This window comes from Tupaia chinensis, unplaced genomic scaffold (assembly GCF_000334495.1).
Source record: "Tupaia chinensis unplaced genomic scaffold, TupChi_1.0 Scaffold140095_1, whole genome shotgun sequence".
Lineage (NCBI taxonomy): Eukaryota > Metazoa > Chordata > Mammalia > Scandentia > Tupaiidae > Tupaia > Tupaia belangeri.
Genome location: NW_006199974.1, coordinates 843243 through 860089, shown reverse-complemented (window position 1 = coordinate 860089; position 16847 = coordinate 843243). Strand labels below are relative to the sequence as shown.

Here is a 16847-nt window from a genome sequence, read left to right as displayed (position 1 = left end):
ATAATTTTGTACACCAGATAGAGAAGGATTCCCTAAAAATAATAATTGCGAAAAAAAATGCACCAGCATATTCTTTTTTTTTTTTTTGGAGAGGTTTTTGCTATAGGGCGCGTGTGCTCATCAGACAGACAGAGAGAGACAGAAAGCAAGAAATCACCCCCCAGAGTGGATGGCCACACCACAATCCCTTCTCCTCCATTCTCCTCTCGGGATCTTGGGCACACACGCACACGCGCCCAGCTTGAGTTTAAGCCACCGGGTCCGGGATTCAAACCGTGGTCGACCACATGGGAGTCCAGTGATATAGCCATTATGCCAACTGCTGGTGCCCACCAGCATATTCTTGTTGCAGTCCTAACTTCTCCATCCCTGAGACTGTTTGAACAATACCTGAATGTCTACTGGTTGCAGAAGGGAATCAAGTCCTGGACGAGCTTTCGAACTTGGCCCCAGGGCTCCTCTCTAAGGCCTCAGCTTCTGAGATAGCAGATACTGTACCAAGATGAATAGCAGACTCTGGAATGAGATATTTTATAGAAGAGAAATACAAAGGAAAAAAAATATTCTAATAGCCAAGTCTTGACAGATGACAATTTCCAGTTGTATTGCTTTTGATTAGTTAAAAAAAATACATTAAAAAGGTTTAATCACTTAATACAGTGCTTAATTTTTTTAAAGAATTTTATCTCACTGTAAAAGGTCTCTTCAGTTACTGATTTACTTTTAGGAAAGCTTATCTGCAGGGGAGTCTGAGAATGTATTTACTATAGGTCCTAAAGTATCTAGAAAGGCTTGCAAAAATAAAGGAGCTTGTAATATATTTTTATACTCATTTCAGACCAAACAACTTTTGTGTTTCTAAGCTTGTAACAAATCATTTGCATATAGTTTCTATATTAAATATGAATTGAAAATGAAGTCTTTCAATGTTTTTACCATAATTTATCTAAGCTCTAAAAAACTTAGGCATAATTTTCTGTGGCCTTGCCTCATTTTATAGATCTCATAATCACCATCTTCTTTCTTTCCCAATTTCTCATCTGTCTCATTTCACTTCCAATTCTTCTATCATAAATTCTGAGCTTCCTAGCATACATCAAGAAGGTTCAAATCTAGGACTTGTATGAAGTTGTACACAATTCTAAATATCCTTTCACGTCTAGTTCTAGCTCCCAGAGGAAATAACCTCACATTTTCATGAAGCTTTCTCTATCTCCATTTCTCTTAGTCATGGTTCTCATCGTATGGTCCCTTGCAGGCATCTGGGAAGTCAACATATTTTCCTAATAATATTAAGATGTCACTTGCCTTTTTCACTTTCATTCTCTCACATAGGTACAGTGGAGTTTTTCAAAGGCCACACAGTGTTTGACTACTCTGAAGTTAACATGTTGCAGATTTATTATTGTCATTTTTAGCGAACAAATACTGTATAAAGAATTATTTAATTTTATTTATTCATTATTTTTAATTTGACTAGAGAGGGACACACAGAGATAGAAGGAAAGTGAGAAAACAAGCCACCAGGTCAGATACTCAAACCATGGTCAGCCACGTGGGAGTGTCCAGGGCCTTAACCACCACGCCAGCCACTGGTCCCGTGCATAAATATTTTTAATGTTCTTATATTTAAACTCTAAAATGATAAATTTTGATTGAAATTGCTTATATAAACAGAACCACAATACTTTTAAGAGTTTCTTTTTATTAAAGAATTATTTTATTATTTTATTCAACTTTATTTATTTATTTCAATTTGACCAGAGAGGGACAGAGAGAGAGAGAAAAAGCGAGAAAGCAAGCCACCAGGTCCAAGACTCGAACCATGGTTGGCCATGTGGGAGTCCAGCACCCTTCAACACCACGCCATCTGCTGGCCCCACATTTAAGTTTCTATGACCAAAATGTTTAAGAATAATTGCTTTGGGGTTATGATTCTCAACTGGGTGGAATTAGGGGAGGGGACATTAACGAACATCCCTTTTGGGTGTTTTGGAGATTTTTGAGAGAATTTTAGTTGCCACATGATTGGGGAGCACTCCTGATGTTTGGTATTAATGGGTGGGGGATGCTTAATAGCCTATAAAACATCAGACAGCCTCATGTTGTGAAAGCTGTTCTATGTCCTGCATGGCTAAAATACACACTGATACAGTTTTAAAATCTGTGTCATGCTTGTCTGAGCCCAGATTGCTCCCGAAAATACATATTACGTACTCAAGCCTAGTGAGTGGCAGCCCTGTCTCACACTGCACATCCCAGCTTTTAGGGGGAGCTTCAAGGTGCTTCACGATCGGGTCTCCCACTATTTCTCTGCCTTCTACTGATCTCCACACTGCTCATTCTGCCCAGTATCAGAGGCCCCGAACACACAATGCTTTGGGTCTAGTTTTTTCCCCTCTGCTCGGATGATACTCAGCTACTCCTTTTTGTCCCTCAGTTCTTTGCTCAAACTTCACCTTCTCACTGAGACCTGCTGTAACCACCCTCTTTAAATCCACAGGCCATGTCCCTCCATCACACTCTTTAAGTCCCTTCCAACTTCTGTCTTCAATAAACATGTATCACTATCTAAGATGTAATACAGTCTACAAATTAATTATGTTTATTATTCCTTCTCTTCCCCCCCCTCCCACCACCATGGTAGGTAAATTTCAAGAAATTGGAGCCTTTCTCTTTTCTGCTACTACTGGCACATAATAGGCATTCAGTAAATATTTTTTAAACAACTCCACGCATGATATTATTGTGAACAACTTTTTTTGTTCTTTCTTTCTTTCTTTCTCTCTTTCTTTCTTTCTTTCTTTTTTTTGAGAGAGATTTTTACCATACGGTATGTGCACATGCCAGAGAGACAGAAGTGAGAAATCGCCCCCACAGGGAGAATGGCCATGCCATAATTCCTTCTCCTCCATTCTCCTCTTGGGCTTTTGGGTACACACTCACACGTGCCTGGCATAAGTTTAAGCCACTGGGTCCAGGATTTGAACATCAGTCGACTATGTGGGAGTCCAGTGATATAACCATTACACCTTCTGCTGGGCTCTTTAGCCTTTCTTTATAATGGAGTTCAGGCATTATATTAAAAATTGAAACCATGTGTGAGTAATTTTATTAATTTTTAAACTTTATTTCTTTTATTCATGATAGAGACAATGTGTATAGGCACAATGGAGGGGTCTCTTCACACCATAATCACCTTCCCTCAGTGCTTCAGCTCAGAATCTTGGGCACATTCATGCACATGGCCAACATGTTTACGTCAGCTGGGACAGGGATCAAATCATGGTCAGCCTGTGGCTTCCAGTACTACAGTTCAGTATGTATGGACTGCACCACCAGGCAGGGCCTGGGTCAATTTCATTCATTCATTCATTCATTTCCAGCATAGTAAAGAGGACATTGTAAAATCTTCAATTTACAAAACAAAAACAAAAACAAAACAATAAGCTTGTATTGGACCTGGTAGTTGGAGAACCACAATTCTAGAGTGCCACTTTCCCTGCCACAGTGAAACCTGTTTCATGACTTAGCAAGAAAAGAGAAGCCCTATTATTACTCTGTCCCAGAACCAGACTCAGTGGGGACCCAGCAAAGAGAGTCAGTTAATGTAATTCTACCAATCAGATGTTTAAAATATGTTTAGGTCAGTCAATGAAAAAGACTAGGTCAAAGCCCCATTTCTAGTGATAAAAGGAGGATTGGAAGATGCCTTCAAAAATACGTTGCTTTTTGTTCTGAAGGACCCTATGGAATTCCCTCAACATTGTTATATGTTATGATTGAAATTCTAGTTTGCAGAAAAGACAGATGGCAACCTCATGATATATTTTTTTAAAAGAGTTTTTAAAATTCCATTTCAAACTGTGGTAACTGAGGAAATTAAACCAGAGAGCTTAATTTGTGCAAGGTAGGCCCCAAATAAAAGGCCCCCATGGGTAAGAATTGCTTTCTATGCTATTGAAAGCCTTCTGTGTTTTTCGGAGACGTGGCAACAAAGCAGTGGTCACTGGGTCCCCACATACACACACGTTTTGATAACACATCACATCCAGAAAACTCTGCTCCTTGTCAGCAGCAAAATGACCCTGGACAAAGCCCACCGCTGATGGATCAGGATAAGCTCTCTATTCTGGGAGCGAGACTCTCACTCAGTAGCCTTTGAGTGACTTTAATGCTCAGACCAGTAGTTTGCACAAACTGAAGTCATCCACTTGCCCACAAAACAGGTAGCAAACGGGCAGGGGCAGTGCAGACTTTCCCACACTTCTTTATCAATATGTCAGCATTGTGACCTCAGAGACCAGGGAGCTAAGAGGGGAGAGAATTAGGCAGTGCGCCCCCTTTAATCCTCAGGATCGTTCTGAAGATTGCCAGAAAAGATGCGCACTGGAGACAATTCTGATGTTTGTTTTTATTGTTGTAGGAATAGCTTTCCACCAAAAGAACTGAGATAATAGAGCATGCTTTAAAATCTGCTGTTGGTTTTGTTTTATGAGTGAAGGCAAAAAGCCTCTTTCTGCTGTTAATTCCCTTCAAAGATTTTTATTCCCATAAAAATTAATAGGAAAAAATAGACCCTCCTATTTAACTCGAGTATGGAAAAGCACGTCAGTCCTAACACGGTGTTTTTAAGTATCTATTTTATAGTAGTTATATATCATATATCTACACTTTTGTGTTATAGAGACCTTATTAAAGCGATGAAAGGGCTGTGCAAATAGATTCTAACTGTACACTTAAGCATGACTGGGTAAAAGCCTCTTTTTCTGTGTCTGCCCATCACTTCTGCAAATGCTGGTTAGAGATGTCCACTCACCATTGATCACTAGGGCTGTCTCCACTGGGGAGAAGTCATTGCTTTTTTTCCCTTCCTGTCCAAGAGTCAGCAAGGACTGTGCTTCCTCGTCATTGCCACAGCCCTTACTGTTGGCTCTTGTAATTGTGTATTTACATGTCTGTCGTGCCCACTAACTCGTGCATGCCTTGAAAGCTTGACTGTGTACACTTCGGGAGTGAGCAGACACTCAATAAGTTATGAATGTTACGAAAGACATTCTTATTTCTCTCTAGAAAATGGGCAACGTGGAGAATTACTATGTTCTCAAAGAAGGCTAAGATTGTCTTCTAGCCATCATGGCGGTCAAAGCCATCAACCCCATAGCTCTAGTCTCCCCAAGCACTGCTGTGTGCAGCTTCTATCTTCTTTCTAAACAAAATTCTGAGTTTCTTGTACTTCTAAGTTGAGGGATAGACACTTTCAGGGCAAAATGATGGGGTTAAAGGTGAGCCAGTTCATAAACACAGGTCTACTTTGGTCTTAGGACAAAATTGAGTGAGAGGGGACAAGTGATTATATAATCTGTTCTGTGCACTTAGGCTCTTTAAATAGTCAAAAGTATCCGGAAACAAAATATATTTCAACTTTGGATACTGCCTTCATGCCTTACACTTCCCGCCATATGGTATTGAATAAAAACATTGTAAGGGACTGCTTTGTATCACTCGCTGGAGCTTTGCAAAACAGAGTGCACTTCCTAGACATCAACACCCCACCCTGTAGTCAACCCATGACTCCGGTCCTCTCAGCAAGCAGAGCAGCTTATCATGGGTCTAATGGATTAATAAATAGAATAACAGAAGAAGGGTAGGAAGGAATAATTAAAAAGATAATTAATGGTTAGGCCCATCACTAGTATGCCTCTGACTGTTTTTATTTGTTTAACTGGCAGATAAATCATGGCTGCAAAATGTAGGAATTGAAAAGCCAGTCATTTAAAGCATTATTTAGCAAACCAGATAAGCACATTAACTATGTGTTTCAGCTTCTTTAAAATAAAACTATAGCGTATGCTTTATACTGGTAAGTTCATAGAATTCAATATTGTATATTTACTATTATTTTGGTCGAAATTGCTATTAACTTGTAATTGCCCTTGAATCATGCAGAGGCAGAGGACTACTTTTTTTTTTCAAGATTTATTTATTTGTTGTTCTTATTAATTTGGCTAGAGAGAGACAGAGAGAGAAAGGGAAAGTGAGAAAGCAAGCCACCAGGCCCAGCACTCAAACTGCATTCAGCCATGTGGGAGTCCAGTGCCCTAACTATCATGCCAACTGCAGACCTCAGAGGATTGTTCTCTAAATTTGTAGAAAATGACAGTGTATAAGAACCTGGTGTTGGCAGCCATTATTAATAACTATAGAAAGATAACTTTTTACAAGGAAAGGGTGAATAAAATTTAAAATTGCCTGCTCTCTCCTTTCCTAAATTGTCCCCTTTGTCAGATCCTGCAGATACCCAGTTGAGCACCTTGTTGAATGCTTATTGTCCTTAGGAAAAAGGTCTGTCTTGGGAACCAGCAGTTAACGTAATGGCTATGTCGCTGGACTTCCACGTAGTCGACCGCGGTTCACGTCCCGGACCCGGTGGCTTAAAACTCACGCCGGGTGCGTGTGCGTGCGTGCCCAAGATCCCGAGAGAAGAATGGAGGAGAAGGGACTGCGGCGTGACAATCCCCCCTGGGGGGTGATTTCTCGCTTTCTGTCTCTGTGTGTCTCTCTCTCTCTCTCTGTCTGGCGAGTGCACGTGCCCTGTAGTGAAAGCCTCTCAAAAAAAAAAAGAAAAAGAAAAAGAAAAAGGTCTGTCTTGACGAAGCTCAATAAACTGTTTGCCATCTTCAAATACTATCAGGGCATATTAGATTGTTCAATATTGACATTTGCAAATCCTGTTGGTTCTGTCTTCAAAATATATCCAGCGTCCAGCCATTTTCCACTGCCTGGGTATTCCAATAGGCTTGTAACTCATCTCCCAACCTCCTCCTTTGCCCTGTCTACCTTGTTCTCCAAATAACAGCCATCATATGTTGTCCTTCCTCAACTTCAATCCCTCTGAAAGCTTTCTCTTTCACTTAAAGTCAGAGCCAGGTCCTCTTAGAGACCTGCCATTCTCCCATACCTCTCCCTGTCATCCACTATACCCCTGCCCCATCCCCTGTCCTATTCCTCCAGTCACTCTGGCTTCCTGGATATTTCTGGAAACAGCAAACTTAGCCACTTCTCCAGCCTTTCCAACGACCATTCCTCTGAGTATCCCAAAGCTCATTCCCTTCATTTCTTTGCCTGTGCATCACTTTCTCAGAGAGACTTCTCCACAGCCCTTTGAAAAATTTCATCTACATTCTGGCATTCCCAGTCACCTTCCCATCTTTCTCTTTCTCTGCAGTACTTTTCACCTTCTAAAATACTGTAAAATGCATTCAGTGTCTTCCACTATGTGTAACCTCCAAGAAATCAAGCATCTTTTTGTTTTTTTGTTTTTCTTTCACTGTTTTACACACACCTGTGTCTCCCTTGCATAGAACACTGCCTGGTACACGGCAAGCAGTGAGTATTTGTTAAATAAATAAGTCTCTAGTGAAGATAAAGCACGGTCATGTCCATGTGTATGGGCTACTAACTAAGATGGCACGGGTGTTGGGGAAGATCTTGCCTAGAGGCTTACATTTTATGTTTGTAAAATGGAATCTGCTTTTCTATGCTTATCGCTGAATTCTGTGCAAGAAGATGAACTTGTTAATGTACCAAACAAAACCTGTTATAATATGTTTTAGGAAACAAAACACCCTTTTTGAACACTATCACCCACAGTGCATGTGAGTTAGAAGTGAGGGTGGTGAAGGGAAAGCAAGCATGAAGAAGGTGGGATGAAGAGAAAAGATAATGTAGATTCTAAGCCCGAAATAACATTTTCACCAGATCGTGAAGACTTCCAGTTCTCTATTCTTTATTGAAAAATATTACTAAGACCCACAATTGAGAAGACTAGCATAATGTTACATTATGCAGTTATCCTGAGGTACCACTGAACTAACACACATATATTAAAACTCTTGTTTAATACACAATAAATAAATGAAAGGTGAGTCAAAGTTGGTATAGCTCAGTGTAAGAATTCCAATCGGGAGCGTCAATACACTGCTGTATGGGAATACATACCTTATCTGTCACTGCTAGCTAATAAATTCCTTCCCACTAAAATTTAATTGAAAATCTTCATTGATATTTAAGCTTTCACAGAAGTGTAAACTACTGTGACTACAATTCGCAATGCATTTAAAACAATTATGCTTTATCATTAAAGTTAATAATATGCACATTAACCTCTTATGTAGTCTAAATCAATATTGTAGTTTAAAAGATATGACCTCTGGACAGCTTTGTCTAAATATTGATTTCATTGTCATTTGTATAAGGTATCAAACAAATTACATGCTGCACTAATATCATTCATGCCGCCCCCATAGAGCCTGTGACTTTATGGGTTCTTAGAATACAGGACATGACATTACAAAAATATTGAGGACATCATAAAACATCATTTCCCGATGAGTGAGATGTGATTGGGGCAGGACAGAGTCCTGTAAACAGATGAAAACTTCCAAATCCTTTCCTTTCAATGGGCAGAAAAGGATTCTGCTCTTTACCATACAGAGTGGTTGTTGATGTAAAGTTTCACAAGGCAGATGTTTCTTCCTGCCTCAGAGGGTCTAATGGTCTAATTTACCTTCCTGTGATTCCCATGGATTGCTCAGAAGAAAGAAACTCAATCTTAGTCCGATTAAAACGTTGTAATTCTACAATACAGAAGTTTTCCCCAAATAAACTTGTTTCGAGATTTCTGTTAGGTGCTATTAGTGAGTCAGATGAGTTGAAAAATATGTCCATAAGTGTAAATGGGCTGGACATTTCAAATAGTCATTTCAGAATTCAATAAACACTGACAGAGATGGACACGCATCACAGTCCCCTTCCTAATTGGCAGTTATACTACTATTTCTGTAAAAGAAAAAAAGAAAAAGAAAACTGCAAATTGAAATGCCAGCTCTATATATTGCTCTCACTTTTTTCAGGTTCTAAATTGCTATGAATCATAACAATTGCTAAGAGTGTTCAACTATATCTAACTCTATTTTGCTGGTTGGTTTTTGGTTTTTTTTTTTTCAATTTTTAAAGTTTAACTTTTCGATTCCTATAAAACTTTTTGGAAACGGGATATGGTCATGATGTGGCTCTATGAACCGTAGGTGCTATGTATACTAAAAATGTTCACCCCAAATCTCTTGCAGGTAAAAGTGACCCCTTCTGTGTAGTCGAACTGAACAATGATAGGCTGCTAACACATACTGTCTACAAAAATCTCAATCCTGAGTGGAACAAAGTCTTCACATTGTAAGTAGCCATTCTCCTGGGCTCATTGCAGTATTCAAGTCTATTTCTTTTCGAGAGTTGCGTGTGTTTGTGTGTTTTCTTCTTTGACTCTGGCCTGCCTTTGCTCACAGTGAATTTCATAACCTCCTATCTTCCTGAGAGTGAAAGTTGGGGAAAAGGGTATGCCATTTCTCTTGGCATATTTTTTTCAACTGCACTTTTTCTATGATTTGACTAAGGGTTTCACTCCCATTAACTGAATCACCATACTGCTTCTTCCTTTTATACTTTCTATTCAAGTTCTTCCCGATTGCATTGACACCAAGGAGGACAAAGCTCTATTTGTTCCATCGCTGAAATCAGCAAACAATCCAGTCCCGAATTCAGCAGATGCTTTAGTTTTGATTTGTTTCATTTTAGCACAATAAGAATATTAAGTATTGTCCTAGATAGCAAAACACTCTTAGAGTTAATTTTCCTTTTGTTTTAATAAGTTTGTAAATCTTTTCTATAATGCATTGGAAAAGCTGCTGATGCCACACTATAGTACTGCCTAAATTCTTTTTTTTCCCTTTAAACTGGACTTTAGAAATAAACTCCAAACAAACAAAAAACTCTCCAGAGAGAAATACTTCTTAAAGTTTTCTAACATAGTTTTATTTTTTTGTGTATGAAAAAAATGGCTTAACTCCTCATTAATTGCTTATAATGTGTCTGCTTACAAGCCAGTAACTAATCAGCTTTAATTATCTAACCAATTTATTTTTAAGAAATTCCACATTTTTATAAGAGATGAAAGCCTGGTCAGGAGACTTGCACTCCTAAGAAGGTTGTGGGGAGTGTTTTTCTCTGGCATGTGTAATTGAATGAATGGGTTTGATTATTATCAAAGCCATTAATTGATTGTGCCCTGATAAAGACTCTTCTCACATGGAGTTGCAGTTTTTCATAATGAATATTTTTTTTGTTTTCTCTTAATTCATATTTTCTTGGTAAACAGTTTGATCAAAGAATAAATGTTGTCAACAATTTGTGCTTATTTTTCCAGAAACAAAAATATGAAGAGCTCACACAGTTGTTTATTAACATATGTTGTCTTTGGAACATAATGGAACTCTACTTAATTTGTAAATTCCAGGATGGTACAATAGCTATAAATGTTACATTTTTCTCCATTCTGCTCTCTGTGTTTAATTTTTACTATAAACCTAACAGAAACTAAGTCAATGTTTTGATGAGCACTGTAGACAAAAGAGAAGTATCCCATTATTATAAAAAAAAGAATAATTATAAAAAAAAAAACCACTGTGACTCTCGCTGATATAAAATCTGGTGATGTTTATGTAGGGGTTATGGAAAGAAATAAGTTATTATTATAATAAAAAGGAGGAGACATTTTTTAAAAACACAGTACCACTTAATGATTTTTTTCAGCAATTCATTCTGTGCTCATCCCAGTGAGAAATTAGACTTCGTTGAAAAATTTTAACTTGGAATTATAATCGTGTTCTCAATTCCAGAACAATAATAGAACCATCACTGTAGTGGATTAAGTTGCATTATGGGAAATTCTGTCAGATACCAAGCTACTGTGTATATGTGTACATGCAAATAAACACTCAAGCAAAACCAGTTGCAGCTCTCTGAATTTTCAAAACGTTCTGGTTCTTGTTTCCCACTGATGAAATCTTTTTTCTTACATATATTTATTATGCAGCAACATTAAAGATATCCATTCAGTTCTTGAAGTGACGGTTTATGATGAAGATCGGGATAGAAGTGCTGACTTTCTGGGCAAAGTTGCTATACCACTGCTGTCTGTAAGTTTTATTCACCTGCCACCCTGTTCTGTGTTGCTTTTGCTCAAGGAAAAAAAAAAAAAAACCCTCAGCTCTATGTCTGTCATTTCTCAACCAAGGTCTGTAATAAGAACACTAAAAATTTTAACATACTCAATTCACGGCCATGTTGAATCCCATGATAGTTAATTTTTCCTGACAGACTTGATCCTGGTAATGAACAGGTACTTGTCAGAATTGCCACAGTTGTTTTGGGTTCTCTGTCAGTTTCAGCAGCTGGGGGTCAAAGGTCACCGAGGGAGTGTATTCAGTGGAGACCGCGAGACAGACGGCTGTCATGTCCTTTTCCCGCAGATTCAAAATGGTGAACAGAAAGCCTACGTCTTGAAAAACAAGCAGCTGACAGGGCCAACAAAGGGGGTCATCTATCTTGAAATAGATGTGATTTTTAATGCTGTAAGTCTTAACTTTGGCTTTTTTGTACTGCTAAAGAGTTCAGTTTCATGAAAGCTTTTGTTCCTGATTTGTAGAGAATTTCTGTCATTCCTCATTTTCTCGAAACCTTGATGTATCCTGGAGAATACGCTTCTGCCACTGCCTGGCACACCCACGCTTTCTGTTAGAGTTGGCGACGGCTGCTGCGGTGGTGCTCTGGCCGCTGCCTGCCGGGGGAAGAAAGAGAGGCGCTTGCATGTGCAACTGTATACATTTATATTTTATGAGGATAGCAGCCAGGACTTTGAAACTTTAGAAATTATGGCAAATTGAACTGCGTGAAAAACTTGTAAACATTTGTGATATATTAATCCATAACAGACACATGTGTTGATGTATAGGTGAAAGCCAGCTTACGAACATTAATACCCAAAGAACAGAAGTACATTGAAGAGGAAAACAGACTCTCTAAACAGGTAAAAAGCAAGGAAAGATGAATCCCTCTGGGAAGACCTGATTCTATCTGTAAAACATCTGAATCAATTCAAATAAACTTTAGAGGTGTGGAGGGGGGAAGACTATGGAATTGTTGATCATCTACTCATTGAAAATGGCTCCTTTTTTTCTTTCTCTTTACTTTCTTTTTTTCCTCTTCCTTCCTTTCTTTAAAAGATCAAACAAGGACAATCCCAAACTAATAAATGGAATGGGGGTGGGCAGAAAGGAAAGGGGTTACTGTAGGTTCTGCTTATAATGGATATGTATTCATGCATTAGCAAAAGAATGGTCATTTTGAACATAAAATACAATTTAATTGCCATGGAATGTGCAAATGAGAATGCCAGAAGATGAGGTTCAAATATATGTCTAGACCACCCACAGGTATGATGCAGGTGTGTGTAAAGCAACCCATAGAAAGCTCTTCCCTCTAATCCACAAAGGGGCTCCAGGCTCTAAGGCAAACCTTCCTGTTAATTAGATTTTTAACCATCATCTTTCAGAAGTGAACTTTTCTTGGCATTTTTAGTTAAGAAAATGGAAGTCGGGAAATCTGATTTTTCTATCTTGCAGGAATTTTAAATTAAGCTTGATATCTAGCCTTTATAAGTTTCAGTCAGGCTGGATATAAAGTTAAGAAACTACCCCTTTTAAAAAATATTTACATTCAATTTAACAGAACTAAAATAAATATATTTGTTATGGCTCTAAAATGTCCTGAACTCATTTGTGCCCCAGATAATTTTCTGTGATTTTTAGAAGCCGATATATGTTATCATTTTTAATCTAATAAATTCACTAAAAGCAGCTGACTCTGGTTTTTAAAGACAACATACGATTTACAAATATAAGACCTACCTAAATAGAAATACAGATTACATTTCTCCACAATTAGAGATAAAAGTAATGAAAGTAGCTCTGAAAGGAAGATAAACAGTACCTGTAAAGGAAAATAATAGGGCCAAGGAGGAAAACAAGTAAGAGACTACTTTGCCTGAAAGGAATTTCAGTTTTAGCAATCTATTAAAACTGGTATGCATATGCATGTATCTTTATTTACACATGAATATTGTTCTCTTCTGACCTCAGTAAACTTTATATAGTGCTGTCCTTTAAATACCAGATCAGTATAGAAGTATATTTGGAGTATAAAACATTAACCTGCAAACATAAAAATATTATGATTTTTAATACAGCTGTAATTTCTTAAACTATCATATAACACGTGGACTGTTTTTTTTTATACTTGTCATCATAACTTCATTTTACATTTAACTTATATTGGTACTCATTTACCCTTTTTAGTAAAAGATTTTGAAAGCACTTGGTTACCAGTAATTTTTCACTAACTTTGGAATGATGAAAAAGTGGTTCAAAAATGTACATTAAATTTATTGAGAGTAAGAAAGAGGTAAATGATGCTAGGTAGGTGGTAGATAGAAAGCTAGATACATGGGTAATATAATAGAAAGGAAGTGTCCCACTGAAATGGTGACAAATTTTATTTTCTGCAATCAAACAGTATTTGACAGTTTTTCTTCACGACCTTAATAAAAACATTCCAGATTTTCCATTTCATTTTGAGATGCCTTAAAATCAAAGCATTTATGAATCTTAAAAACCACCATAAGATGGAACAGTTTAAAATTAATAAAAGCTCACAGTATGTAAGTGACTTTTTTTTAATCTGAGAGATTTTTTTTCTTGTGAACAAAGAAAATCCAGCCTACATAATAGCATAATTCTAAAATATGTATTTCACTAAGAAGTTGCATTTATAAGTCCATTCTTTCCACTTTCTTCAATAATACTTCTTTTCCTTTAACTTGTGAGTCAAATTGTTAGGTAGGTTCTTGTAACTTTATTAGTTTCATGAATCCTTTTTAAATCACAATACCATGTTGAAAATGTTGCAGTATGTCTGGTGCATTTTAGTCTTATAAATTCTCAAACTACGTTCATTTTCCTTACAGCTACTACTAAGAAACTTTATCAGAATGAAGCGTTGTGTCATGGTGCTGGTAAACGCCGCATACTACATTAATAGTTGCTTTGATTGGGATTCACCCCCAAGGAGTCTCGCTGCTTTTGTGGTATGGTTATACTGTATTACTTACATTGTTATTCATTAAATTCAGTAATCATAGCTGCCTGTTTCTGTGGCTATAGTAACAGTTATGTTGATGTGGCCATTTTAAAACTCCTATTTTAAGACTTGACTGGACAGATTTGCCGTGGGCAGGAACCTGACGGATTGTACAAGGTCTGAGTCCAAGAATACATTCCCCCCCCCTCAGATTTCCGGAACGCAAGACATCTCAGCCAACGTAGAATTTTCTCTGCGACAGTTTCAAAAGTAAAAAATTTTACATATTACATAATTCCAGAGCCCAATAAGAGAGCCAAGAAAAGTCCTAAATGTGAAAAATAATACTAGTAATAGTCTTGACCATACTCAGTGTCATTGTATTCATTCTACGGTAAAAATCATTGGCAGTAGAATGCTAGTCCATAATGCTTTAATGTGTGAATCAATTGAAAGTGGATGTGACCTATTTAAGAGACATTTTATTATTTCAGAGATTTCCAGTTTCTAAAAAGGCACAAGTGAGGACTTGATAGATCCAGATAGTCTTCTAACAGGGTTCATCTTATAGCCTATTACTTTGATTATTTAAAAAGTGCTGATAAGACCAACTGGCAGAGCTTACAAAATCCAAAAGCGTACTTTTCTCTGAGATTTAGCTGGGATTTTCTGCTCTCATGTTATTTTTGCTTATTCAGGATTTCAGTTTGAAGTTTAAGTGGAGTCCTTCTTTGGAAATTCTTTGTATTTTTGCATTGGTTAGAAGATGTGTACTTAATGCTTATTTTCCGTTACCAGTGTAGAAGAATCTGACTTTCTTGTGGAGGTTTATAAGACGAGCCTTAATTATCGTAAAAAAAAAAAAAAAAAAATCACCAGTTGGGTATTACTATTCAAATGGGCATATGTACCTCTGTTTAGTAGTTTTCGGTCGGTCTCTCCTCTCAAGCCCTGTGTAAGACTTTTATTAATGTCTAAGCACAAGGAACAAAGAGTGTGCATGTCCCTTTGTGTTGTAAGTTAGCAGAAAAGTTGAGCAGCCTGCTTTCCTAGACAAGTTGTTGTCTCCTTCAAGAAAGCAATTGTCACCATCCTTAAGTATGGGGGCGGGGGGAATCTCCCTTTATCTTGTAGTAGCTCTCTCACGTTATAAATGTGTACTGCTGAACTTTATTCTGATATTTCACTAGCATAGAGGCACCTTGACATTAATGAGAGAAAAAAAATGATACGGAAATTCTATGTGTATTTTATATCACTATTTGTAAATACTACGGGGACTTACAACAGAAAAAAAGAAATTAGAAGGGTTGTACTGCCATTTCTGATTCCCACCTTCCCAAGTCATTCCCACAGCTGTTTGTGAAATGTGAAAACAGAAAAAAAAGGTATATAAGTAGATCATTTTTTCAGGAACACTGCGTGCAGCATCTCAGTGTGCTGTTTAAGTCTTTATAAACTTCTGGCTTCTGAAGACACTTGTATGCAGTGAATGCAAGATGGCAACTGTTTTTCACAATTTCCTTCTGATTCTAAAAAAAAAAAAAATCAGGCACTGGAATTTGGAGAAACGTAGGAACATCTACATGATACTACTTAAGATTTCACTGTAGCAGGTCCAAGTTCACTGGGGAAGTGTAATAGTACCTCAGTTAGCTGGTGGTCCGTTTCTAACAGTTTCAATCCTTCAGTCCTATGAAACACAAGCTGAATGCAAGATCCTAAAAGACAGGGTGTGGGGTGGGGTAGGGCACAAGGAAGGTAGGAAAACGGGTGACTGACACTACTGGTGAAAAAGGATGTCACAAAGACTCGAAAAGAGCAGTAATATTTACTATGTTTTGTTGGAAAAGAGAAACAATGATATCTATTCTACTGAATATGCTTAAAACAATGAGTAACAAAATCAAATTTCATTTAGTTAGCCCTGAACTGGGAATTCTGTGAGAATGGGAGCCCTGCCTTTTCATTCTGGTACTCCACCATCCCCTGCAGAGCACTTAGTAAGTGCCAATAAAATGGCTAACTAAATCAATCACCCAATCAATGAACCAATCAATCAATCTGAAAATTTTTCTTGTGTGGAGAAACTAATTTTTCAGGGGTGACAGATAAATATGGGTTGGCGGCAGTAAAGTTAGTTGTTAAACTAGGATCATTTAATGTGATGGGGGCACTGTTCCTCACCATTTCTGTTTAAATGCTAACCTATTTCATAATCCTTTACCAATCTTCTGTTTTGCTCTCCAATTAAATGCTGAGATATAAAGATCCTTATTAATAACAACCATCATTGATATTTATTAAGCACTTACTGTGTGCCAGGGAATTGTATTTTATGCATTTATTAACTATTTAATTAATTTAATATTCTCAACACACCTTATGCGGCAGGCACTAACTTTTCCAATCTATAGAGGAAGAAACAGGCATAGAAAAGTTTAGGACTTTATTTAAGGCCATACAGCAGGCATTACTTCCTGTCTAAAAGCTTTTAAAATATGCACCTTCAATCTTTTTTTAAGAATTATTTTATTTAACTTGATTTATTATTTAATTTAATTTGACCAGAGAGGGACTTGAAATGCAGTTGGCCCTGTGGGAATCCAGTGCCCTTAACCATTGCGCCACCTGCCGGCCCCAGAACCTTCTAATGTTAATATAACAATTGAGAAAAAAAGTATTCAAAGGTTTCGGTCCATTTTGTAGGTAGTAAGTGATAGAAGTGTTTAAAAACAGAATGTTTCGAAGTTCTCCTTGCATGACCAGAGCTTTTTTAGGCCAGTTGATTGAAAAGAACCGCTTCACACGAGGGC

General features: G+C 37.5%; 1 protein-coding gene across 5 annotated transcripts in view; it reads left to right on the top strand.

Moving 5' to 3' along the window:
• The window catches only part of MCTP1 (multiple C2 and transmembrane domain containing 1), a 418517-nt gene that overhangs the window by 218979 nt on the left and 182691 nt on the right, over positions 1-16847 (top strand). For 4 of the 5 annotated variants that reach the window (XM_006162512.3, XM_027765986.1, XM_027765985.1 and 1 more), the window contains 5 exons: positions 9132-9234; positions 10931-11033; positions 11367-11468; positions 11849-11923; positions 13919-14038. In XM_006162512.3, coding sequence (XP_006162574.1) covers positions 9132-9234; positions 10931-11033; positions 11367-11468; positions 11849-11923; positions 13919-14038 — 503 coding nt within the window. The remainder of the gene's footprint in view (positions 1-9131; positions 9235-10930; positions 11034-11366; positions 11469-11848; positions 11924-13918; positions 14039-16847) is intronic. The other variant, XM_027765984.1, reaches the window with a different exon arrangement.